The sequence below is a fragment of the Colias croceus genome, chromosome 20 (genome assembly GCF_905220415.1).
Source record: "Colias croceus chromosome 20, ilColCroc2.1".
In the NCBI taxonomy this organism is placed as follows: Eukaryota; Metazoa; Arthropoda; class Insecta; order Lepidoptera; family Pieridae; genus Colias; species Colias croceus.
Window position 1 is genome coordinate 41073 of NC_059556.1, and position 27527 is coordinate 68599.

The following is a 27527-nucleotide window of genomic DNA, read 5'->3' on the forward strand; positions in this document are numbered from 1 at the left end:
CCTAACCTAACCTAACCTAACCTAACCTAACCTAACCTAACCTAACCTAACCTAACCTAACCTAACCTAACCTAAGATATTAGGCCTTACAATTGACAGCGGCCTCACCTTTAACGCCCACGTCGGGACGGTATGCCAAAAGGCAATCGCCCGGTATAAACTCTTGGCTAGGGCAGCCAGAGTTGGTTGGGGACTTAGCCCAGATATTATAAGAACTATTTATGTAGCTGTTATCGAACCGACTATTATGTATGCATCGGCAGCGTGGGCACCCACCGTGGAAAAGATGGGGGTCCAAAAAAGGCTGAACACCGTACAACGGGGGTTCGCCCAAAAGATCTGCCGAGCATATCGGACCGTCTCCCTGAACTCAGCTATGCTGTTGGCTGGGATACTCCCCCTTGACCTCAGAATACTCGAAGTTTCGAGATTATATGGGATCAAGAAGGGGGTGTCGCAGCCAGCGTTGGGAGACAGGGAGGTGGAAAGAATGGCTCCGGCGATTGAGGACCCACATCCGGCAGAGCAGGAAGGGCTGGGGTTCGGGCTGGTGGACGAGGACTCGTATTCCGACGTGGCTGATAGCCACGTACATAGGATCTACACGGACGGCAGCAAGATTGAGGGTCGAGTCGGAGCCGCCCTTTCCGTATGGGAGGGGGGAGGCCGAGACGAAGGCCGTCAAGCTTGCATTGCCGCCGTATTGCACCGTCTACCAGGCCGAACTCCTAGCGCTCCAAAGAGCAGTAGATAGAGCCTGCAAGAGTGGAGTGTCGAAGGTCGGCATCTTCAGCGACTCCAGATCGGCCCTCCAGGCAGTCACACTCGGTTCCCCCCACCCCCTTGCTGTGCAAACAAGGGCGGCCCTCCGAAAAGCTGCTTTGCAGAGGCGGGAGGTCGCTCTGTTTTGGATCAAGGCGCACGCAGGGCTAAGGGGGAACGAAAGAGTGGACCAGTTAGCCAAGGAGGCCGCTCTGGGGTCGAAGAGGAAACCCGACTACGATCTGTGTCCTGTTTCATTCGTCAAGCGTATCTTGAGACAGGATACGATCGGGGAATGGGACAGGAGATACGATGTGGAGGAGACGGCTGGAGGCACGAAGCTCTTTTTCCCAAGCGCTGCTGCTGTATTCAAAATAGTTCGGAAAATAAACATCACTCACCACACCACACAAGCACTGACTGGACACGGTGGATTCGCCTTCTACTTGAACAGATTCAAGCTGAAGGAGAATCCATCGTGTCTGTGTCAGCCCGGAGTCGACGAGACGGTTTCTCACCTGTTGCTCGAGTGTCCGATTTTTGCAAGAGATAGATATGTTATTGAGCAAAAATTGGGAATCGCGATGACGGGTGAGAATCTGCCTGCGGCCCTGGGGGATAATACGAGGACTGAATTTTTGGAATTTTGCGAAAGAATTGTGAGGGTGGTGAATAAACGAAATTGTGATAAGCTACTGTGATATTAGGGTTAAGTTTTATAAGTGTTGTGCCGTATTGTTTTATTATTTTCATTCTAATGTTTTAAATTAATGTAAGTATTTAAAAAAAAATGTAATATTTAATTGTAGTATTTTATTATCAGTTGGAAATTTTACTGTCAATTATTGTAATATAAGTAATATGTATGTGTTGTAATATTTTAATTGTAATCTTTTGTTTTAAACGTGATCTTTTAATAATGTATTTTAAATTTTTAATGGATATTGTTAATTTGTACTTCATATTTGTAATTGTAATTTTAATTTAAATAATAATAAAATAATAAAATATCTTTATTTCACAACTTCAATACAAAATATAGACAAAAACGATGGTCCCGTACTAGACTATTGTCTGTATTACGGGTACCGATGACCTTCCAGTGTTACAGTTGAGAAATATTGACGTAATTTAACAGAGATCCAAAAAATAAAAATAAAATAAAAACAATAAATATATATATATATATATATATATATAGATATCTCCATGGGCACTATGTTGATCAAACGTGCCATATAGTTAGTAATTATTTGATCCGTTTTCACTTGTTGATCCGGTTGGTATTTGTGGATCCATTGCCACACCACCGTCCGTATGTGGATCCGAACGGAGCCACAAGTGTCACCATCAGTAATAATAATAATTACGTGCTTTTTATACAAATCCACCTTTTTTGCGTTTTAGCTCTTGTTGATCCGATTCAAATGAGCCAATCAGAGCCCACCGAGCTCAGCCATTGGTCGCTTGCGGCCTTAGCCATTTGAAGGTTTAAAGACATTTATTCCCGTTATAGAAACGTATGTTGCCGTTCGCCTTCCATAATTTGTTCGGATCTTCGGGAGGGCAAGATAGCTAGCTCGTCTATTAGGATAGTGGCGATTTGATGTTGAGAATATAATATTTGTATTTATGTTTTTATGTAGCGCTTTGCGGATGAACATACACGTATTATAAAAGTATAATTGTTTTAAATTCATTATTTTAGTGTCGTCGTAGATTTTTTTAGTTAAAAAAGGATAGTAAAAGATAGTTTTAATTATTTTATTTTTTTAAATTTGGAGTGGCGCTAATTTATTTTTGTAAGCACTCCCCCATACTTCTATTAAATACATTAGGTGCGGCTTTACTAACGTGTTGTAGATGGTGTGGCGTAATTTATGAGGAATGCAAGAAAGATATTACGCAGAGATCTAAGAAGTGCTGATAATTTATTTTTTAGGTGGTCGATGTGATGATTCCATTTTAGAGAGCTGTCGATTCGCAAACCTAGTAGATAGGGAGTCATTGACACAAAATTTCGAGTCATTTGTAACAGGATGGCGGTTCTACAGGGGTACGCAATGACAGAAAGAAAAATGATGGTGTGAACGCTGGTACCGGCGGCTTAGTCGCGTGGGCGTTAGTCAAACTCGTCGGAAAAATAGCGAAAGTCAAACGATTTGTAACACAAAAATTTTAGAATTTACCGATAGCCCATAAAAAAGATGTAGACGGTAGTGTCATGCCATACTTTTCCGGTGTGACATAAAGCCCGCCACACCGACGCGAATGCGTTGATTAAAAAAAAAAACAATTCAACCATTGTATAATTATTGTGCAATTCAAATCGTATACTTTTATTTTCTTAATCGTTTACTTTGTATCCTTTATCATTAGTCACTAAAATTTATTTTGTTAACTTGCCAAATATAATGTAACATGGAATTTGCAAGGGAAGGCACTGCCTTCTGAGATATAGGAATTACCTAGTTCAGAAGGCAGAGCAATATTGTAATGTTATATTTGAAGTTACTAATAAATTTTATTTTATTTATTATTTTATTGGTACCAGGCTAACTTTTGCACAGGTAACCATCGTCGTGCAGCCATTTACGAAAATCGCCATGCATCCCCATACTTTTCAGACGATTCTAAATGGTCGCCATACCGCCGAAATGATTTCGTTTAATTGAATGAAATGTTGAAATGAATGTTTAATTGAATGAATTTTGTTTACTATTTGTTCATTTGAGCATACATATTTTTCAAATAATGTACTAATACGGCTCAACTCCGACCGAATATCCTTCATATCATCATTACATCTGCAATCTTGTTCTAGCGGTTGTTTCCGTTTTCTGTAAGTAATTTAAGTATCAGTTGGCGTAGAACTCGTAGAAAACGAACTTAGCTTCGATAGATCGGGATGCGATCCACCGGCAGTACCCACTGCACCACTGCTGGTTAAACGTGTTGGCGATCTGCGTACACTCATATTTACTCCGCAATGGATAATTTGTGCAAGAATATGAGTCGTCATTTGTTTTTGACCTAAATCTAACATTTTAATTATTTTATCAGATTGATATCAGAATCAGGGCAAAGGCGAACGCTACACGTCAATAAATATTATGATAATTATCTTGATATTTACTGATGTATCTTGGGAGGGATCACAGCACACCCAACACCATCAATACGTATCGCGTCAGTACTGAAACGTTCTTTGTATGAGCCAGACGTGATGACGGCAAGATAAATATTGCGATGTAGGTCCTGGGATCAGATCACAAGGAGTTCCAGAAATCCAGCGATATACAGGGTTAGTTCTCAATGACCGGCCAAATTTTCAGAAATGGTTCAGAATCGATAACATTTTAGAACGAATGAAAAAAAAACTTTTTTTTTTTTAATTAGATTTCATTCCTGTCCACCACTAAAAAGCGAACGTGTGGACATTACAAAAGCAACAATTCAGTTCAACAACCTAGATAGGTAGAAGTTAGCACACTCATAAATTTGGCAATGCGCGCACGCACACAAGTGCATTGATTCTGGGGGTGTTTACGATTTAGGAAATTTTTAAGACATTTTCAAATGAATGCTATTATTTTTATTTAATTTTATTCGACAATAATTTTTCAAATGCACCTTTAGTTTAATATCTAGATCTTAATTTTAAATTTTGGCTGGTCATTGAAAACTAACCCTGTATTGTGATCCGTCAATACACTACCCTACACGTCAATAAATATCGTAATCCGATAGTAAATATTGACGGATCACAATATGGATCTTACGTGTAGCGTTCGCCAAAGAGTTGCCCTGATTCAAGAGGTAGGTTGTTATTTGTAGGCTGCATACTACTTGAGAATTATCACCGTCACTGTATGACGAAAGGTTCGTCCAAATCTATCTTTTTAGGGTTCCGTATTTTTAGTTTCACAACGTTTTCTATAAGTTTCAATTGTATTACGGTCGACTTCTTCAACTTCCATAAAACTCAGGAGATTTTTTGGAAGCCCTAATTTCATATCCCCATGTCAATGTCATGCAAGTGCATATAAATGGAACAGATCAACATACGACTTATGATTTGGTATATAAAACGGAGTCAAGAAGTATTTGAGCATTTCAAAATTTGAACCGTTACGAAGTCGAGTTCGTCTAGTCTAGGCGGATTTAGCAATGTATGGGACATTACCTATCTATAATATGTTTGTGTACGGAGCCAACAAATACTGTAGTGTTTACGAAAAATTAATTAACGTTACATAATATACAGTTTCGTTTTGTCGGATCAAATAAAGCTGTAATTTTGATAATATAAATGGATCTGATCAACATACGACTTTGGATTTGGTATATAAAACGGAGCCAACAAGTGTTTATGGGTTTCTGAATTTCGGCCGTTACGGAGTCGACTCAGTTCGAGATCTTAACAATAAAAATGTTGAGTATATCAATTTCTCCATGAATATGTTTGGCAACGTCGCCCAAACATTTGCGCCGTTGCCACTCCGGGCAAGATCTATGCAACCGGAGTCGAGTAATATGGGGGAAAAGGTGGAGTCAGGAATGCACGGCAGTCGGGCTGGATCAACTTAGTGCCCAAGTTGGTATTTATATATATATAAATATATATATCTACATATAATGTTTGTGTCTGTGGGTGTGTTTGTGAGTGTATGTGTGTGTGAGTGTGGGTGTTGTGTATCATGTCTTTATGTGTGTGCATGATTGGAGGAGTGTGGGTTCATGTATTGGTAAAGAGTATGAATAGAATTAAACTCTCACGTTAACAGCGGGTTCTAGAAAATATAATAACATTTTCTGTGTTACAGTAATCCTTAGAGAGCAGCCACTTAGTTACAGTTTCCCTACATTTGTATCTAGATAAATTAATTATTCTCAACTCCCTATTTATCACATTATATAAGTGTGGTCCCAGATATAAAAATTGCCTACGGAAAAAGGTCGTATTGAAAGTATGATGTTTTACTACATCTCTAGTAGAACGCTGCGTTAAGTTTATGTTAGAAAAGTTTACATTAATGTCTATTTGATTATGGAATTTAAGGACAGTGTCTAGTATATAGAGTTGTCTAACAGACAATACATTGAATAAGTTATATATATCATTTGTGGGAAAACGAACTGGCTTAAATGCTGACACCTTAAGTATTGACCTCTGGCATCTCTCTAAAGGTAGGAGAACAGTTTTATGAGTACCGCCCCAAGCTACAATACAATACCTAAGTATACTCTGACAAAGAGAAAGATAAACAGTTTTAAGTAGGTTAAGTTCGGCTACCTGACGGAGTTTTTTAAAGATCCAGATCAGTTTACGAGTACGAGAACACAAATTATTAATATGCAGATGCCACGTCAGACGGGAGTCCAGAATAACCCCTAAGTATTTAATATTGTTAGTATTCTCAATTGTATGACACGAACACAAACTTAGGTTGTTATAATTACAAGTGTGAGCTTTAATTGAGAGGTCCATCGGCAAAACATCATTTTTTAAACTGAAGTTAATACATTTAGTTTTTTTAAGGTTTATTGTGAGCTTATTACAACGAAGCCAGTCCAGTATGATTTGAAAACCACTTTGCGCGTTGTGAAAAACATGCCTCCAACTTAAAATAAAATAAAATAAAAATAAAAAAGCCTTTATTTCTCTTTTCACAATATAATCTTACATGCTAAACAATAAGGTAACATTAACTTATTTTAATATACTACATTATAGTTGGACTTATAATTATTAATATAAAAAGAGTTATACATTAATAGATTTAGTGATTGTAATATATAACTAATAAAATGGTAACATAAGAGACCCCCTTTATGCAAGGGTGAAGGCCTCCTCCAGACTGTTCCAGTGGTCTCTATTTTGCGCTTGTGCCATCCACTTTTCGCCAGTTATTTTTGTTATGTCGTCCGCCCAGCGATATAGGGGTCTGCCGTGTTTTCTTTTGCCTTTCGGACCAGGCCAAGATGTTAGGCGTATAGTCCAACGGTCGTCCTTCATTCTGGCTATGTGGCCAGCCCAACTCCATTTTAGCTTAAGTGCGTATGAAAGGGCATCCTTAAATTTTGTTTTGTCTCTTATAGTGGTGTGACGAATTTTTTGACATTTGCGTATTTTAAGAATGCTCCTTTCCATACTACGCTGACATGTTGTTAATTTGTTTTTAACTCGTCGGGTGAATTTCCATGTTTGACATCCATATGTGAGTATAGGTAGCAAACAAGAATCCATAACCTTCTTCTTGAGTTTCAAGGGAAGGTTGCTTTTTAGGATTTCCTTGAAACTCCAGTATCTTTTCCATGAGCTGTTTACCCTTCTCTCTATTTCCAGTTCATTGTTTGTTTTGTCGAATGATATTTGTTTTCCAAGGTATATGAATGATTCAACATATTCTATGGGTGTACTGGCTAGCTTGATGGGAACGATACAGTGGTTTGTCATGATTTTTGTTTTGCTCATGTTGATGTCGAGGCCAACTCTGTTGCTAGACACGTAGAGCTCTGATAACATTTTGTCCAAGTCCTTAGCGTTGTTAGCAATTATTACAATATCATCTGCAAACCTTAGATGACTAATGTAATTTTGTTGTATCTTGACTCCCATTTTTTCCCATTTAAGTTTGCTTATGATCGCTTCCAGTACAGCAGTAAATAATCGTGGAGACAGTGGATCGCCTTGCCTAACGCCCCTTTTAATTGGAAAGATAGGTCCTGGTTTTTCAAGCATTATCTGGCCAAAGCTGTTTTTATATAGATACTTTAATGTATTTATGTACTTAATTTCCACATTTTGTGCCTGTAGAGTTTCCCAAATTGCGTCATGCGTTATAGTATCGAACGCTTTTTGATAGTCGATAAAAGCTAGATACAGTGGCGCCTGGAACTCCTGGTGCTTTTCAATGAGTTGTTCGACAGAGTGGATGTGGTCCATAGTTGAGAAGCTTCTGCGGAACCCCGCTTGTTCTATTGGCTGAAAACTGTCCAATGTTTTGCTGACTCGTTTTTCCACTATTGATGAGAAAAGCTTGAAAAGGGTTGGTAGTAGACTGATTGGTCGATAATTGTTTATTAGAGTAGGGTCTCCTTTTTTATATAAAAGAATTATTCTACATTCTGACCATTGCTGGGGGGTTATGGATGAATTGATTATTAAATTAAAAAGTTGTGTCAAAGGTTTTGCTAGCAGATCGTCGGCGTTTTTTATAGCTTCATTTGATATTCCATCAGCACCTGGGCATTTATCTATTTTAAGCCTTTTTATTGCGCATTTTATTTCGGACTCGGTTATAGGCTCTATATCTCGAGAGTTGCACGGAGGGTTCGTATGACTGGTAGTTATATTATGAGGTTTGGCTGAGTCGTATAAGTTCTTGTAGAATGAAGTTGCTATGTCTAAAATGTCATTTCGGTTGTATGAAAGAGAAGGATTAATTGGGTTAGATGAATTCGTTTGTAGGCTCTCTATCCACGATTTGTGGTTACTTAGTTGTTTCAAGGCCTTTTTGAGGCTTCCCGTAGTATTCAGGTACTTTTCAATAACAGAGCCGCGATGTGTTATATAATCCCTACGTATATATTTGCTAACTAACTTGTACAGTGCTTTTAGCTCGTTTTTGATGGATCTCGTTTTTGGCTTAATTTTTTGTAGTTCGCGTCTTCGATCGAGTAGTTTTCTAGTACGTTCCGAAATAATGTGTTTTTTATTGAAGTTAGTTCGATATTTGGCAGCGTTTTTTAAGCTTGTTTGTATGGCATATATAATTTTGTTGTAGTAGTTTTGGACAGTGAAGTTATTTCCAGTATTGATTAATTCGGTTTGAAACGATTCTAATGATTTTAAGTATTCTTTTATTTCAATTTCTGTTGTAAGCGGCTGTTTAAGCGCATTGGTGTAGTTTCTTCTGATAGGTTTAGGTTTTTGTACGGTGAATGATGCTCTTAAAAATCTGTGGTCTGATGGGAAAGAGACATTAATTATTTCTATATTTTGTACACGGTTTGGCATATTAGACAATATGAAGTCTACTTCATTCTTGGTATTTCCGTCAGGAGAGCGCCATGTCCATCGCTGGCTGTCTTTTTTATTAAAAAATGTGTTTAGTATATGAAGTTTGTTTTCGTATGCGTATTCAATGAGCCTTTCACCTCTGATATTTCTTTCTCCATAGCCATATTTCCTCATAATTAAGTTTTCGTCGGGCCTAGGCTGGCCTATCTTAGCATTAAAGTCGCCCATGAGTATAATGTTCTTTTTACAAAGGGTTAGAGCCTTGTCTAGAGTGCCGTAGAATACTGCTAGTTCGGAGTCATCAGCTGTGGCGGTTGGTGCGTAGGCTTGAATTATACTTATTTGTAGGTCGATAAAGTTTATGTTTAGAAGGGTTACTCTTTCTGATAGGCCTATAAAACTTTCTATATTGTTTTTAAGATGCTTCTTTACAAGGAAGCCAACCCCGTATAAACCAGAAGTCTCACCAATAAAATGAAATATGCTATTTTCATATTCTTGTATTGAATTACCAACACGTCTCACTTCGGATAAACCAATTATATCGTACTTAGTATTCTTTAGAGCGTCTAAGAGCTCTATTAATCGGTTATGGGTTGATAAAGTTCGTATGTTGTAGGTACCGATGTATAATATATTAGAATTTAGAGTATGGTTACAATGAGTTGAATTATTGTCTGGAGGGTTTTGGTCTACGTCTCCCACGGGGACCGGCCGTGTTGGGAGAGTCTTATCTTTATTTAGAATTAGTTGGTTTATGTTGTTAATATTGTTTTGTCGCTCGATGGTATTCGCGGTTGAGATCGGCATTAGTTGCTATTCTAGGGTGCTTTCGTTTTGGCCCGGGCTTTTTCTTGGTTGTGGGGTCCGTTTTATGTAGGATGACATGGATGCGGAGGGTGTCGATCTAATGTTTGTAGAAGTTTTATTTTTGTTAAGAACGACGTTCGGTGAAAGGGCAAATTTTGATTTCTTCTTTGTTTGGTTGCGGTCGACCGTCCCTGTAAGTATAGAGTTAGATTTTGAAAGTTCTGGAGGGCTCGTAGAAAGTGCTCTTTTCTGGTTGGAGTTCGAGCTTTCTTTTATGATTAATCGGTCGTATTTTAAAATGGCTTTATTACCCTTCTCTCTTTGTTCTTTTAATTGTGGTATTAATTCCTTTCGAGCTTCCAAAACTTTACGCGAAAAATCCTCTTTTATGTAAGATCCTGATCCGTTCAGAGCTGATCGGCGTTGTAGAATTGCTAGTTTTTTTCCATAGGTAGTGAGTGTTAATCTGATGGGCCGCGCCCTTGTGCTCTTTCTCCCGATTCTGCCAACAAACTGAAAATCACGCTTTTCGCAGTCCAGTTCCAACTTGAAATTTATAATTTGTAGCACTAAGTCTTCCAGTTCAGAATAGCTTTTTTCTTCTTCAGATATTCCAAAAAATATGAGATTATTTTGTCTTAATTTTCTATCAATATTCTCTATCATCCTTTCATGCTCCTCTTGTTTATTCTGTATTTTATCTATATTTTGAACTAAGTTTTCAAGCTTGGTGTCTAAGTTTGCATTGATTGTTTTGGTTATATTGTCCTCGGCTTGTTTCAGACTTATATTTATATCTTGCTGTATTTGCAAGCGCAAAGAGTTCAATAGTACACTCATAGTTTCAGAATCAGACATTTTTAAAATTATTTTATTTTATAACAACGCCCTCTATTGGTTGTATGCTGATCCTTGTATTTAATCGATTTGATCAATTTAGTTGTAATTCTAGGATAGTTGACTAGATGGCACTTTTAAAAGTAGCCTTATTAGGTCGGTAAAATAGAATAATGGTAACGTCGGTAATGCAGTTTGTTTACAATCACAGTTTGAAGATCGTTATTATACCGTTTGAATAATTACCGTCCTTTTTTACTAAAATGAATATATTTTTTCTTCTTATTCTGAGATTTCTTTTACTTGGTGATTTATAATAGCAAGTGTATTAATATTACTCACAGTTTTATGTAAATTCGTGGTTTTCTTGCTGGATTATTCAGTTTGCGCCGGTTTGAAGTTGAACAGCTGATCGAAGTTTTGATTTTGGAACTGCTTGTGTATGATGTAGTTCCTTATTCTGCATCAGGACTCCTCATGCCTCCAACTTGTACCATTAAAAAGCAGGACTGTGTCATCCGCAAATGTAATTATTTTACAAAAGTCTAAATTTAAAAGACACAGATCATTGATGTAAGCTAGGAATAGACTAGGTCCGAGTACACTGCCTTGCGGAACGCCATAAAGTACAGGCATGTCGGTACTCACAAGAGAATTTATTTTAATTCTTTGAGTTCTGTCAGTTAAATAATCGGTAAAAAGATTTAGTGCAACCCCGCGTATTCCAAAACTTTCCAATTTAGACAAAAGGATAGGAACAGAAACAGTGTCGAAAGCCTTGGTTAAGTCGAGGAAAATGCCTATACATTTTTCTCTTTTATCTAGCTTTTTTGTTATATAATTAGATAAGTCCAATACTGCTCCCTCTGTAGATTTATCCGCCTGAAAACCAAATTGATTTTGAGCTATAAGCTTATTAATAGTAAAAAAGTTCATCAATCTCTTATTTATAATTTTCTCAAAAATTTTACTGAAAACTGGTAAAACTGATATAGGTCTATAGTTTTCGACACTGTTCCTGTCACCGCCCTTAAATACCGGGGTTATGAGAGATTTCTTAAAATAGTTAGGGAAACTACCAGTTTCAATGGATAGGTTGAAAATTTTAGTTAGTGGCTTAGCCAAAATATTTTTGTTCATTTTGATTAAATGGGTAGGTATACCATCCCAGCCAGTAGCAGAATCATTTTTTAAATTATCTATTATTGATATAATTTCGGTTTCACTAGTAGGGAGCAGTACAAATGAGTTGCAGGGAGGATTTAAATTTGCGTTTTTATGTTGAGACTGGAAACTAGAGCAATCAGTAATTTTTTCAGCTAATTTCCGACCTATATTTGAAAAATACCTGTTTATATTATTTAATGTTTTTATTGGAGATTCTTTACCGCTTATTAAAGGTGTTGGGGAATTTTTATTAGTATTAATTTGAGCAATTTCTTTTAGGGACCGCCACAAATGTTTTGGATTATGAAGGGATGTTTGCAATTTAGACTTCTCATAAGTTTTTTTGACATTTTTCAGTAATTTATTACAAAAAGATCTGTATCTAGTATAAGTTAACTTTAGAATTTCATTGTTAGGCTGTTTCTTAGATTTAATGTGCAATTTATCGCGGTTTTTAATACATTTTAATATACCCGGGGTTATCCAGGGCTTAAGAATTTTTTTGCGTTTAGATCTAACAATTTTTTTGGTGTGACTATGAATCATTTCTTTAATGGTGTCAACTAATATGTTTGCAGCAGTGTTTGCGTTCGTAGCCTGTAAAATAGTAGTATAATCGATTTTATCTAGATCACGAGAAACCTCTTCCCAATCGGTCCTATTTATAGAGTTCTCAGAGATCATAGGTTTGACAGCATGTGTATTGGTGTCCATTGTGAGCACAATCGGTCTATGATCAGTTATGAAAGAATTTATAATAAATACTTGAGCATTACAATGAGAGCCTAAAAGAACATGATCCAAACAATTCAATTCTCTTGTAGGTATGGTATGAGCTGGCAATAAACCTAGCTGAGAGGTTAGAGTTAGATAAGAACCCGAATTTCTGTCTCTAGAATCTGTCTTGATATCTATATTCATATCACCGATTAGAACTATATTTTTGACATGTTTCACACTATTCACGACAGTTTCCAAGCCGTTTAAAAACTTGTCAGTGGAACGAAATGATGGAGGCCTGTAGACAGCAATAATAGCGCAGTCGTTAACAGATAGAATTAGACAATTCGCTTCATCAAATTTCGGTTCCCTTACTTGATATTTAAGATCGCTTTTGATATATAAAGTAAGACCGTCATTTTGATTAATATTATGGTTTGAAAAATGATGATTATAGCCTTTAAGATTCGGAGGATCTTTTTCCTCGGACAACCAACATTCCGTCAGAACCAGTACATCTAAATCTATCCCCATACTGTCTAATAGGAGCTCCAACTGATCCATGTTTTTGTATATACTACGAATATTATGCGTCATTATTTTTAGTTTATCATTTAAACAGCCTATAAAAGTGATACACTGGTCAGGATCGCAAACCCTTGAGTCAGCTATCGCCACCATATCAAGATCTACTTGAATATCATTTAACGAAGCCATTTTTAAGTATTATAATATAAATAACAGTAATAAAGTAACTATTGTAGATAGAGGGTCTGAAAGAGTTCATGATTTGACCAGTTAAAGAGTTGAAAAATAAATGCCATACTATAAAACCCGATATAAATATTATGATACTAGATGAGATTATACGTATAAGAGGTACATGTATATTAACGTGTTTTTGTAAGTTTTTAGGTGTGTTTTTTGTGTTGTAATAAGAGTGTAGTAGATATATATTAACTTTATACATGCTCAAGAAGATTTTGAAAATTATTAAACAATAATAGAATAAAAATACTAATAAAACATAAATTACAGAATGAAGAGAAGTTATGTCTAAAAAGTATATATTAATCCTGTTTATGATGGGCTTTAAGTTGATCCAAATCCTCCTCTCTTTCGATTCTAATTGGTGGTAGACCTTCTTTCCTGCGTAGAAACACTTTTCCACTCGCAGTCCAGCAGAATTTATAGCCAGATGTGTTAGCAAAATCTCTAGCAAGAAAAAATAGTCTTTTTGTTTTAGGAGTGAGATATTCCGATATATATATTTTATTGCTATTACCAACAATATCGAGATCGGCTGTGCATAGTTTGTTTTCCTGTTGATCTTTGTTGTACTTCTTGAAATATGACAGAACCTTTTCCTTTATAAAAACGTTTGAAAACTTAACCACTATTGGTTTTGATTCTGGTTTCGAACCTATGCGAAAGATGTTAGAAATATCATTCGGATTAAGCGGTACTCCAATTAGTTTCGTGGCTTTTGATACAATTCCTAAGAGATCATGCGTATTCTCCTTTTTTTGTGGAGGTATGTTTCTAATTTCTACAGTTGATAAAAATTGATTTCTTTCCAAATGTTCAATTTTACTCTCTAGTAAGTGAATACGGTGTTGGTATTCTTTTTTTTCCTTGTCAAATAAATCCAATTTTATTTTCATATCATCATATTGCTTAGAAATGAAAGTGACAGTCTCCATAATAGAACTATTTTGACATTTAATTTCACACACAGTGCTATTTAATTCAGAAAACTTTTTTTCTTGTTCTTCTTTGAATTCATTCAGGCACCGATGGAGATCCGACATAACAGTTTCTTTAAATTCATCAAAAGTTCTTTTCATTTCTGTCATAAATAAGGACAATTCGTCATCATGCTGTCTTTTCCGTGTACGGGTTCTTTGCTTCATAATACAAGTAGCGCCCTCTGTCTCGGTGTCTGTCGCAGCAGATGATATGTTCTCGGAAGTAATATTAATCATTTGTTTAGTTTTTGGAGGAGTTCGTTTTAGCGGCATTTTTATTTTATAAAATATATGCACTCTTACTCACACCAGGATATCATAAAATATTAGGTGGTGTTTTAATTACAATTTATTTAGAATCCAAACTTATCTTCATTTAAAATAACACTCCAAGTAAGAAACAAATGTACTAGGAAAGCAGAAGTATCGAACAGTTATCGTATAAGCATTACAAGCTGAGGGGTCTTGTATAATGGTCGTCGATCGATGATTTCATACAAATAACCAATCCGTCCAGTTAAGCGAGACCTCTGCTAGAATAACTTACATAGGCGAGTTGATCACGTGTTACTTGAGCAGCACTGCTTTTATTTTATGCACTCCTATTATTTCGCACTGAATTACTTTGATATAAATTATTTTTAAATTTAAATTTAAACAAAAAATACGTCCACTTCGAATGAATATCCAAGGGGAAGGGAAGGAAATATTTTAGGCCTAATGTATTAATAAATAATAGTGTTGTATTTATTTGATTAAAGAAAAACAAACATCTCTGGACAAAATTCCAGAGGAAAGCAAACAACACCCTGAGATGGCGGGTGCTTAAAAAAAAAAAAAAAAACCTAACCTAACCTCACCTAACCTAACTTATCCTAATTAAATCCAAGATGGCATCGACGAAAATTTTACATCTTTTCATGATGGATGTCATTTTTATGGTTTTTGGGGTAGCTATTAAACAATATGAGGTCAAAACTAATATCCAAGATGGCGCCGACTAAAATTTTACATCTTTTCGGAATGGGTGAACCATCCTCGTACTTCAAGGAATATAATAAAAAAAGAATTATCGAAATCGGTTCAGCCGTTCTCAAGTTATGCGCTTACCAACACATTTTGGGATTCATTTTTATATTATAGAATATCAGAGGTGATCAAAATAAAAAACAAGATCGATTAAGTATATACATTTTAATTTTGTAAAATATGAAATATTTATTTAAGTACAAAGATTCATTTTTCTCCATATTATGTATAGAAATTGTTTTTGAAATAACTCTGGCACGATGGCGCTGCCCAGCACCGATACGCCGTTACGTGCTCTGTAACATCACTTCACGGTCGCACGCAAGAGAAGCGGCGTCGCGGCGCGCACAGGCGAGTGAGGTCGCGCTCGCTCATGGTGGGCACGCGCGGCTTCTGCTCCGGCACGATGGCGCTGCCCAGCACCGATAACCCGTTACGTGCCCTGCAACACAACAAACAACAAAAGTTGACATCAACTCTCAATAGTTAGAAACTATAATTTGAAATAACTCAAAAATGCATGTTGTATTTGCCTGTAATTAGATCTACATCTTGATATGCATGCTTCTTATGTCACAATTACTCAAAGTATATTACGTATAAGATGTACATCTGTTGGCAAATCAAATAGAAATACCTAATAATTAAATACGAAACTATAATATTATAAATGTATACACACATCAACAAAGTCTAGTGCCTCCTCCACATTACTCGCGAAGTTGAACGAGGTTAGACGAATAGAATAATGTAGAGAGGCACTTCGGCTTACTTCGTCCAACTTTACCTCGCCTCGGCCTACTTCCGTTTGTTGTCGGTTTTTGCGCCCGAGTCAAAGGGCACGAAGTTACCTGAAGTTCGTTCTGAATATGAACGTATGCGCTCCTCACGAAGTTGAACGAGTGTGTAGTGTAGCACCGCGGACTTCAGTCAACTTCGGCCGAGTACTTCGCCGAGGAACTTCGCGAGTAGTGTGGAGGAGGCATAGGGATATTATCTATTGTACGAATATATTTAAGGTCTTTATAACAAAATAAAAACATTTCATGATTTTCTTTTATTTTCACTGATAATGTTAATTATTTTTCTCTCTAGGGTGGAAACTTGAGTGATAACTTGATAAGGATCTTCATTTATTGTTAGAAAACTTTAAATTTTGACTAAAATTTGAAATTTACATTAATTTAGCAAGAATGTTGGTTGTTCTTACTTAAAATTTAATACCTATGTCTTACAGCGGTATGAAGACCTGTGTTCTTTGGAAGTGTTCGTAAAGATGTTAGTCCGTAGTTAAATTTTGCGGAAAATCTCACAGAGCTCTTTATTGTGACATAGCCTAAGCATTTTTGATAGAATTAAAAGACGAGTGAGTGTGCAAGATCTTAAACTTGAATATCGTAGTAAGGAAGAGCGGCCGCACCTTGTCGTGCCGTCGCGTATGCATCATCGCTGATGAGTAGAAATTTTTGGTCCATTTGCACTCTGTGTGGGAAAAAAACACTGTTTAGCTTAGCCACCTTAGCCACCCATCACTTGAAAGATTTGATTTGATATTAAAACTGAAAAATACAAAGTCCGGCCGTCAGAATAATCTGGTCACTAAGGCTTTCATAATTTTCTTGATTTGACCGCGGACCCCTAGGGGTCCTCGGACCCCAGGATGGAAAACGGTTGGTTAACAGCAAGGACATCAACTTGCACCACACATGCTAAATATGCTCTCGTTCCTATAAAAGCCGTCGTCCGCGTTTGCCACATTGCTATGCTAAAACATGTCTTCAGACATAAAGATCAACTTCCTGCGATCTCCTGTGCACGGTTTCGTCACTTACCAACTGCTGGTGCTTGTCTTAGAGCCTTTACATAAGTTGCGCTGTTGTGATGTTGGCTCATCTTCTGACGTTCATTTGGTGAAGCCAATCCTGTTTCTGCATTATTATTAGATATTTACCCGTATGGCGTATGCCGACCAGCCACATCCTTGGTAGGTGCATTAAGTCCTTATCCGCCAAATTTAACTACGGATCAACAACTTTACGAACACTTCAGAAAAACACAGGTCCTCATTCCGTATTAAGATGTTGTTATTCAATTTTAAGTAAGAACAAGCAATATTGTTAGTAAATTGATTATATGGATGGTGGCAACACCGATTATTAATTATACTTAGTTTTTTGAAAAAAAAATGCCAAATTTTGAAATTTAGTAAAAATGTTTTCTAACAAGAAATGAATATCCTTATGATCCAAATTTCCACCTTGGTAAGAAAAAATAACATTTTTAATGAAAATAAAAAAAAAATCATTAAATCTTTTTATTTTTTATTAGACCTTAAAATGATCTATAATTCTTCCATTTACAGTATGACAAATTTCTTCATAGATTTTTAGTTATTCGTAAGTACAATACAAAATATCCCTAGACTTTGTTGATGTGTGTATTTGTAAAGGATTTCTATATCACCTTATCTGCGTAGGATCTTCTTCTGGAAGCCAGCAGTGAAGGGAGTACCCCCGACGCGTCTGAAACAACCGCCTTCTCGATGTAAATAATTGGCCAGCAAATATTATTTCAAATAGGCACGTCATCAAAATGTAAATTACGTTATTCAATAAATAAATACAATATGCACATGTGCCACTGCATACCTACTCTATGTATTATAATCGATTGAGATAAAGAAGTGCGAGTCGAACACGCGATACTAAGGGTTCCATACAAATAAGCTCTGCAACAAAGAAAAGGTACATCATACTTATGACCGTGCCAACCGTTGCTCAGCCGATTTTTTATTATAGCGACAAGTGACAACAGAAATACAATATCATCTCTGAAACTGATTATCTATATATCACGAAACATGACGCGTCGCCACGCAACATTATGGTATCTATGTACAATGTACTTAGTCTATATCACAGTCTATATGCAACAATCTGTTATTTTCTGAATTCTTTACAAAATAATATAATTGTATAAAGAGAACAAGTAGGCTGACTCCCGGCGTTTAGGAGCGCACGGTACCTAAACTCGCGAGGCGCAGGGTTTTCACTTGTCACGTTGATAATATCTATAATTATTTAAAATATTATTTTATCTATTATTTTAAATATTATTTTTAATAATTATTTTATATATTATTTTAATAATTATAGACCAAACACCGACCGCTCACAGAAGGCTCTCAGCAGGCGGGGCCCTCACGAAAACGGTCCATACAAACGGCGCGATGTACCTTTATTCCAAGATAACTTACTTGTTCTCTTTATACTGTGATAATGTCGATATATTTTACAACTGCCAGGCGTCCCGTGACGCCACAGCGTGACGCCCATTGAGATAATATTACTACGTATGGAGGAGACACCACGAACAAAATCTGTGCGCCATTTTTTTGTTCTAACTAAGTTTTAAAAATTATTATCTAGTTAACTAGGTACTTACCGATGAAAGTTATTCCTTTGCACTTTTCCGTATTATTTGTATTATTTGTGCAATATCGTAACACACACGAAGGCATATTTGATGCGTTTCACTTTATAACAAATAAAAAATGAGCGTGCAGTTACGCCATATGGCGTATGTTGAGCGGAATATAATTAGTGATGTAGGCAGTAGGCGGTGTCGTCTCCATAATATGTATATCTCAATGGTGACGCCTCACATTTTTCTCCTATACTTTAAAAATATTGTATATTAATAGTTTAAGAGTCTGTAGTGTATTGAGCTCATGAGTCATGGTGATACCTAAATAGAAATTAAATAATACCATTAGGTATGTGTATCAAAAAAAAAATCAAAATAAAAAGAATGATAATGTACCTTAAGAGAACTTTTAGTTTTACACCTTGAAGCCCGGAATGTCTCTAAATCAGGCAGAAGGTCAGAAGATTTCTTCACGCTCTTAGATGCAAGAACTGAAGAATCTGTAGACGTTTAAAAAATATTTTTACGGATTAACAATAATTAGTAATTTTAATGCTGATTGCTTTAACATGCGAACATTTCATAATATAGGTTTTGAAAAACATGATCCAAATACTTATTTTGTCTTTCTTGGGGTATTTATTTATGTAGAAAAGGGCGTTACCAGACGCCTCTTTCTTCACAGTGAGCGTGAGTCTGCCTGCGTCGTCACTCGTGCGCCGGCGCGAGTGCGGCGCGTGCGGCCCGTGCGGCGCGTGCGGCGCGTGCGGCGGCGCGCGGGACGCCCTGCTGCAGTCAGTGCCGCATTCCACCTGCCGCGAGAGACATTCTTGTGCGTTCATGTAATACGGGAACAAATCCAAGGAGGGGAAAAAATTATACTGGTCAATCAGGTTACTCTAACGTAATATAAATTTATTTTGAAATTTAAAATATTATTTCTAGAGTGTTCGTTATTTTAACGGCTCTTTGAAATTTTCAAATGTGTAACAGTTCATGAGATACAGGATAAGTTAAGTAAGTCGAGTGTACGTGCACTCACAGCGCTGAAGGAGGGCGGGGCGCGGGGCGGGTGGGGCGCGCGCGCGTGCGGGTCGGGGAAGCGCAGCCGCATCTCCACGTCGTTGGGCAGCGCGGCGGCGCACGAGCCCGCCACCGTCACCGCCCAGTCGCCTGCGCCGTCGTATGCGAAGGGAACAGACAAGTACATTACAAATGTATTCCCTGGTAGCTAAATGGGATTAGCCCGTTGTTTGCGATGGGAACAGTAAAGTACAAATGCATTCCCTTGGAGCGAATAACGAAAATGGATTTGATTCCTACATAAAAACGTCAATTCAATTTTACAAATTATTATGGGAAATAAATACATTCTAAGTCAGACATTATTAATATTATGTTATTTTACTTAATCGCTCATGAGCTAACTTATTCTATTTAAAACTATTTTAGACAATAAAAGGCAAGGTATAATAGTTACGACAAGGAAAATGCTCATTGATATTAGTACCTGAACTGCTTGCAGCTCTTCGTCTTCGCCTCCGTGCACTGAGCCAAGCGGGGGCCAGCGAGCAGAGCAGACTGCCGCCCGACTCGCTCGAGCTCGAACTGCCATCTCTATCGTCCCTACTCCCTTCCGATCCGACCTCACTGCGATCTGACCTGCTTTTTTTCTTCTGATACATATTCTTACTCAATACCTTTTCTTCGTATCTATCTTTAATACTTGTATCTTTTACTCTGTCAGACTTGCGTCTCCTTTCTTTCGTAACCTCGTTAATTTTATTGTCTTTAAGGCAATTGTGAGTTTTTACTTTACGTTCTCGCCTCCCTTCCGGATCGCTTTGTATATTTCTTATCTGCTCTTCGTACTGCGTGGTGAGTGACTTTCGTCTTTCTGAACCTTGAGATAAATAAAACTAACGTCTAGATTTTATACGCTTTATTGATAATTGTATACATAAATATCTATCTATAATAAATAGTGCTTGTGCCTCTCAAAATAACAATTTCTATTTACGTGATCGTTACCAGACGTGTGACATAGAAAACAATAACACTTGGAATTTTGCATTATTAATATTTAATAGTAAGTTAAAATTATATTGTCTGCTCATAATCACTCATGATAACGAGTCGAGAAAGAAAGGCTTTATTTCCAAGTGTCATCGTCTGAATTTGGTTTTATTAACAACTCCAGTTATAGCTCGGGTAGCGTGGGAGTTACTCTACGAAAATAGTTGAAGCAGTGCGTTGGACAACGAGCGGCGGTGCGAATGTGCGCGCTATACCTTCATCGTCCCGACGCTGCAGGGGCCGCGGCTGGCTTACGTGTTGCGTTCCATTGTTTCCTTTATTATTTGAAATACCTAAACGTATTGGACTAGTTGAAGCAGATTTACGAATCGGTGAAGTCATTGCTGCTGCGTGACTTTGTGTTTTGTACACATCGGGCATAGGTGACGTTCCTGCACTCTTGAGGTCTTTATATCTTGTTAGTTTCTTTGGAGACGGGCTTTTTTTAGGTTGCTCTTCTTGATCAGTCAATAGACTATCACCTAAACTGGGTGCTGAGGCTCGGCGACAAGCTAGGTCCTCTCCAGTCGACTCCATACTTAAACTGCTCTTCTCTTCAGGTATAATATCGAAAGAGTTTTGAAACCTTAATGAGTTAGACCTCGTTCGAGGTTCGTAAGGCACTGCATTGCGGCGGATGGGTATGTCTTGAATCGGATCATTATCTTCATGAAAAACATCCAATAGCATGGATGTCAGTAAATGTTGTGTCTTTTCACTGCGTTCGCGTGAAAGTAACGGTGGAGTACGTCCACAGGTATTTTTACTATTCATGTGAGAACTACCTTTCGGTATCCTTTGAATCCTTTCATATACAGGTATAGGGATTCTAGACTTTTTATTTTTTATTTGACAGCCATTATGATTTTCATCTGAATTTGTAGTTTCCGTGGAACTTTGTGAATTATTTACATATTCTAATATTTCTAGTATTTCTATACAGTTGTTTCCATCGTGTATTTCGGACTTTTGATATATTCTTTTTGGTATATGTTCTTCTGGTGTGCTCAGTGTATTTAGTTGTGAAGAATGCTTGCTGCGTTTAGATCTTTCCGCTTTTAAATCCTTACTGGTGTAATCATAACAAGAATGTGAATGAACCATCTTACTTTTATTGGATTTCCTATTTGATTCATTTTCTTTTTTCCATACACGTCTATTCAAATTTTCTTCTGACTTAGTCGTAGGTACGTTGTTAGACCGTTGCTTAATTCGCATATATTTATACTCATCTTGAGCAATCTTAGCTATAACATCTTCAATTAATGTATTTATGATAGCCATGCATTCTTTCTCTATTTCTTTCTTAGACTTGTAAATCTCATTGTGCTTTTGTTTGATGATATCTTTTTTTAATTGTTTCACTTTACTTCGTCTTACGCATTCCATTCTCTGTTCTCTCTTTCTATGCCTTCTATACAATCTCTGCTTAATGGTTTCAGGCATATGATCTGCTACAACTATATTTTCTTTTTCACAATCACAGTTATCATCTTTAATTCTTATAAAGAAGGCTTCTCCTTTTTCTTTTGGTGAATGAATATCATCTTGGCTGGTGTTCTCTGGTAAAAGGTCTAGTACATCGATTGATGAACGGACTAGTTCACTTCTTATGTTATTTGTGTAAGCTCGACGCAAGAGTATTGACCTCGGTGAGTTAGGATCGTCTAAGCTGTCGACAAGACTTGTGCATTCAGAACCTAAGATCTCAGTATCATCTGACGATGAAGTATTTACTTCCATCGAATCACTATGAGGCAACGCTGAAAATCTCGGAACTAGAGTATTTTCTTCAAGTTCTTCATAATAATTACCAGTACCGACCCCTCCTAGTACCTCTCCGTTATCTTGATTAGCTTGTGTTTGAATTTCGATTGTATCAGAATTCCTGTAGTCACCGGCGTTGTCGTTTAAAAATACATCAACATTAGATATTTCAATGTGTGATATTTCGGGTAAAGGATTTTCAGCCTGGTCATTTCTTCGAAATTCGTCCTTGAATAGTTTTTGTATTTGATGTAAAATTGATTTATTTACATTTTCCGTATTGGTTATATTTAAAAATTTACCTTTTTGTTGTTGATGACTATGGTTGGAGTTATTATCTCTCATGCTTTCTGACGATGTTAAATTATTGTTTGTTTCGGTACTCAAAACACTTTCGCGTATATTTACGCTACTTAATTTGCGTTGATTGTTTTCATTGTCATGTCTATCATCACTATTGCAGAGTTCTTCATTACCAAAAATAATTTGATTATTAGATGTTGGGCTTAGGTGCACTATTGTATTAACTCCCGTATTTTGTAATTTCACTTTTATCTCTTTTTCTACGATATTAAGTTTTTTGTCATAACCCATAGATGCATTCATTGATTCAAGCTGGTCCGTTAGGGAATTTAGACTTTCCACAAGTATATTGGATACATATTCATCGATATCGACATTTTGTTTACGTTTATTTAATACTGCACTCCTGATCGGACTGGATACCTTTTCATTTACTACAGATTTTACAGCTGTTGTTGGTTGAACATTTAATGTTTCAGATACTACTATCTCAAGTATATCATATTTCTGAGTATCGATAGATAACTGTTGATCAAATGGAACTAGATTACTGTCATTGTTTTCAGCACTTACTGACCTTTCACTTATGCGACCATCAATGTAACTACCATTTGACATTAGAGAACAACATTTTTGGTTATCAAATTCAGTCTCTTTTGTAGTAGGCATAGAGGTTGTAAATGTTTCCGAGGAGTCAGTGAATGAGCCGCCATCTGATACAGCGTACGTTAAATGTTCAGGTTGCAAGCTCGTTTGGCAATCAGAAGTAATGTCCGTCAAAAGAGCTGTTCGGTCTGAATATGTCGGTGATTCCGTTTTCTCTGAAGTTATGCTAGTTGTGAGCTCAGGTGGTGGATCCGAATAAGTCAACAGAGCGGATGTGTGCGTTTTTAACGCACCTTCTCGATCACGGGACGAGTCAAGTCGCAATCGTTTTGGAGTTAGACAACGTGGCGTTCTCAGTTCAGAATGTGAACCGTCTAATGAGCGGGTTCCAGGTGGACAGCAACATGCTCTGACCGGGGAGGCTCCAGCTCGTCCCCATAGGCGAAGGAGGGCGGATTTTCGCATTGGGTCTCGATCTCGTCGAGATCCTCGAGGTCCACAGCAGTGGCAGGTTCCTCGCGCCGCCGTAGAAGCCGGTGAGGCACTGCTTTGTCCGGCTTCCTCCATATCAGATTTTTGTTGTGCTAAGCGATACCTGGAATAGATATAAAATATTTAAAAATAATTCTCATAAATAATACACTTAACTATATAAAATGAAAATAAATAATTTAGATCTCAAGGATCTTGATCTTTTTTTCAATTATACTTTTCATAATTTCTAGAAAAGATGATCTCCGCGTATCCAGAGCCAACTTAAACAGGATTCACTGCATGTTTTCTTTTAGTTAATTCTTTTATTTACCTGCTTGGATACATTTGCGCCCCATTACCACATCATAATAGTTTATAAAACTAAATGAAGTCCCGTGTCCCTTAGAAAGGACAAGCAGGTTTTTTAGGGACAAGCAGGTGATCAGAGTACTAACGTACCATTACTTAAAGGGGATATGATCATTGTGGATACGAACTTTCTCATAATAGTCTCCGGCACGGAGTAGCGGCGGCGCAGCAAGCCGGGCGAGGCCGCGGGGCGCGCGGGCAGCTCTCCCTTCCACATGCCGTCCGTGTCGCTGTCACACGCGCTAGCTGCTCGCCTGGAATGAAGGAAATTCCCTATAAAGCATCATTATGTACGTGTTTGTGTCATTACACAATAGTTTTAGAGAACTTTTTAATATGCTTAATATTATTGAGTCTCAAACAAGTCCGTAAAGTAATGTGACTAACCGATTTGACCTCCATAAAGTTACTGATGGTCAAAAACCATTCTGGCACATCTCCCAGCGGATATTAACCCCTTATCGCTTCATTACATTAGTGGTTCCACTCGCTTAATTTAATGGATCACCTCGTATAAGTGGATGTTCGTTCTCACACAAACGACGTCAGACATTTCATGCGTTATAATAATTATTAATACCAGTTATTTTTTGTTTCCGTTTTTTCCTGTACAAATGGTACTGTTAATTGTTCTGAAATAAAGAATTTTTTTATTTACGGAAGGTAAACTGTAACCATGTCCCTATAACTGTGTGCAGGGGCTTTGCGTACCTATATATGGAGGGTAAAGTTTTTGAAAATTTTCTCAATGCTCAATTTCACTATAAAAGGAAGAATGGCAAATCAGGATGGGCGTTGACATGAATATTAATTACTCGTTTAGACAGTTTTCCTATTCAACCGACTTCAAAAAAAGGTTTTTTTTATATTTGTTATTTCAGAAAGTAAACCGATTTTGATAACTCTTTTTTCAAAGCTCGTGCTTCGCTTCCCTTTGATAACATTTAAATTTTATCTAGTTCTGACAATATGAAAGCGGTTTAGTTTTTTTGTTAAAAGTTATTAAATCTTTATTTGTACCATCTTTTACAATAATATTAATTACTAGCTGCGCTCCGCGCTCCTGTTGGCCTTAGCGTGATGACATATAGCCTACAGCCTTCCTCGATGAATGGGCTATCTAACACCAAAATTTCAAATCGGACCAGTAGTTCCTGAGAAACAAACTAACAAACAAACTCTTCAGCTTTATAATATTAGTATAGATAATATCTTTATTGTATTTGCATTTTTTAAATACTATTTTTTTACTTTTAAACGAGTAGGTAAGTATTCGAGGGGTCCCTATCCGTCTAAATGTAAATGAAGTATGTCCCGGTGTTTACAGCGCAAGCGGTGTCGCTGAAACAGAAGATCCTGTCCGCGAGTTTCTCCGCTGGGCGCATTCTTCACGCTCGACCGCCGCGTACGCTACGTAAGCGGAGCGGACACAAGTATGCTAAGGCTGAGAAAGTTCTCAGTATCGGCATGTCTCGCAAATTACGTTTGCAACTCAATCATCGTATAGAGGCATGCGTATATTTTAGAAACGCTTATAATAGCAATAGCAAAGTTCAATTAGATACCTCAAAATCAAATACCTACAAGATTACGTCCGCTAAAACGCCGCTAGTTAGCGGGGAACGTGAGAAACCGTCGAGAGCAAAAGAATCTCTGGCATGCATCGGTGAGTATGTGCGTGGTGGCACGCGCCAGGAATAGAACCCAAACAAGAGCCGGCAGCGCGTCCGCGTCGCGCACACGTGCACCGCACGCCCCACGCGCCGCGCCGCGCCGCTGTCCGGTGCTCAGCGTTACAGGTAGATCGTGCGACGAAACATGCATTTGAATGAAATGAAATTTCAAAACTAGTCTAATTAGTCATGTTTGCAAACATTCAACACATGGAATGTTCACTACATGTATTAAATTTTAAAGTGTTAGGTATATTGATTGAAGTCTTAACAAAAACGACATCTCCCCCTCCAACCGAACTTAAAATTATCATTCCGAATTCGCGGCATAGGTTATTGAATGGGGGGCAAAATGGGGAGCGGTTATAAACTGTTTGTGTGCAGTGATACAGTTTGTGAGCGACGTATCGATGTCGCTCGCTGCACGCTCTATATCATTGGCTAATTGACTTGTAGGTATATTATCTCATTACATTTTCCACGACTACGCTCCCAGATCTATCGATTTGCTTCATTACGGTCGGCTTTTAGGTATTAGTTCTCAGTTCTCACAGGACCGAATACGAAATATTTATCTAAATCGATAGGTACCTTCACTCCTCGAGACAACAAGATGGGTGTGGAAAAAATGCTAAAATAACAATTAATGGTTTGAAAACTTAATATAGGTACCTACTAATGCGGGACAGGCTTTTATAGTTAACCTAAAAAAGTATGATATGATTAGAATCTGGCGTTTGATTCACGGTACATTAAGGGCCAAATTTTTCAACTCGGGTCTCTAGTCGCTACACAGGCACAGTACCAACCCTGCGCTCACAATCGATGGCGCGCGGCCGTCGACCGGCGTGCGAACCGCCTGCACTGCAGATATAATTATTAGCCACGACATACGGTATTACCAACCTATTCATTTAAGATCATTCAAACGATGCGATGGAGCAACAGCGAGGTAAATATAAAAAGCGCAATATTGATGGTGAACGCGTATTTGTTAGTCTATAAGTTAGTCGTAGTACCGGGCTCGATCGCCGTAGAGACTCGTAATAATCATAAAAAATATCACAAACCATACTGTCATACATACCTATTATGTATCTAATATTATAATGTAGCTGTTAAATCCTTATCTATCAGTCATGAAAAATTGAAATATTACATAGGTACTTAAAAATTGAAATATTTCCCTATGATCTTTTAAACATAATTATGTATTTAGGTACATTTAAAATTTTTGGCATGGAATTTTCAAACGCCGCGGCCGGTGCGGGCGCGTCCGGCGCGCGGCGGTCAGACATTATAATCGTTTGTGGGCAATTGAAACTCCGATATTTTTGTGAACAATCTGCAGTCTTTGTGATAAAGATATTTTATAGTTAGGTATACGAGTAGCGTGTGTTCTAAATATTCGTCTTAAATATGAATTAATTAGTATCGTAATGAATTTTATTTGCAATTAACTAATAATTAGACTAATATAAACACGTAAAACACACAGTTTTTAGTATTCCACGCTTCACCAGATACTTCATAGAATATATTATAGGTACATAAATTAATAATGACGTGTACATTTCTAGAAGTAGAGCGGGCTGCGGGCTGTGGCCGGCTTCGCTACTCACGTGGAAAATGCCTTGTGCGAGCCGATGCGATGGAGAGAAACTAGATAGAACATGCATTATTCATTTCATTTAATTTTCTATAAAGCGGTGAAAATATTGAGAAGATTTGCAA

The 27527-nt window shown here is 37.4% G+C and overlaps 3 protein-coding genes and 1 long non-coding RNA gene across 4 annotated transcripts in view; 1 reads left to right on the plus strand and 3 right to left on the minus strand.

The window, feature by feature from the left end:
• Positions 1-286: 286 nt before the first annotated feature.
• LOC123701003 lies at positions 287-1438 on the plus strand. Its single transcript, XM_045648408.1, has 3 exons — positions 287-649; positions 720-1127; positions 1418-1438. The coding sequence occupies exons 1-3, from the start codon at positions 287-289 to the stop codon at positions 1436-1438; spliced, it is 792 nt and encodes a 263-aa protein (XP_045504364.1).
• An 11954-nt stretch (positions 1439-13392) lies between these two features.
• On the minus strand, positions 13393-14343 carry LOC123701004. The gene has a single exon (XM_045648409.1). The coding sequence runs from the start codon at positions 14341-14343 to the stop codon at positions 13393-13395; it is 951 nt and encodes a 316-aa protein (XP_045504365.1).
• Positions 14344-15249: 906 nt separating this feature from the next.
• Positions 15250-27527, minus strand: part of LOC123701005 — a 42588-nt gene continuing 30310 nt past the window's right edge. The window contains exons 3-10 of the mRNA XM_045648411.1: positions 24249-24374; positions 20752-23872; positions 20036-20444; positions 19568-19698; positions 19190-19337; positions 18922-19025; positions 17563-17621; positions 15250-15541 (exon numbers count right to left, since the gene is read on the minus strand). Of these exons, the coding sequence (XP_045504367.1) occupies positions 15409-15541; positions 17563-17621; positions 18922-19025; positions 19190-19337; positions 19568-19698; positions 20036-20444; positions 20752-23872; positions 24249-24337 (4194 nt within the window). The 5' untranslated portion in view covers positions 24338-24374 and the 3' untranslated portion in view covers positions 15250-15408. The remainder of the gene's footprint in view (positions 15542-17562; positions 17622-18921; positions 19026-19189; positions 19338-19567; positions 19699-20035; positions 20445-20751; positions 23873-24248; positions 24375-27527) is intronic.
• Positions 16055-16953, minus strand: LOC123701082. Its single transcript, XR_006752675.1, has 3 exons — positions 16932-16953; positions 16520-16581; positions 16055-16096 (listed from the first exon to the last, which is right to left on the minus strand). It is a non-coding gene; the product is annotated as an uncharacterized LOC123701082 (long non-coding RNA).

Coding starts and splice junctions, on each gene's coding strand:
- LOC123701003 (XM_045648408.1), top strand. CDS start 287: ATGGGGGTCCAAAAAAGGCTGAACACCGTACAACGGGGGTTCGCCCAA. Junction 650..719: donor GAGTCGGAGCCGCCCTTTCC/GTATGGGAGGGG, acceptor ACCGTCTACCAG/GCCGAACTCCTAGCGCTCCA. Junction 1,128..1,417: donor TTTTCCCAAGCGCTGCTGCT/GTATTCAAAATA, acceptor ATTTTGCGAAAG/AATTGTGAGGGTGGTGAATA.
- LOC123701004 (XM_045648409.1), bottom strand. CDS start 14,343: ATGCCGCTAAAACGAACTCCTCCAAAAACTAAACAAATGATTAATATT.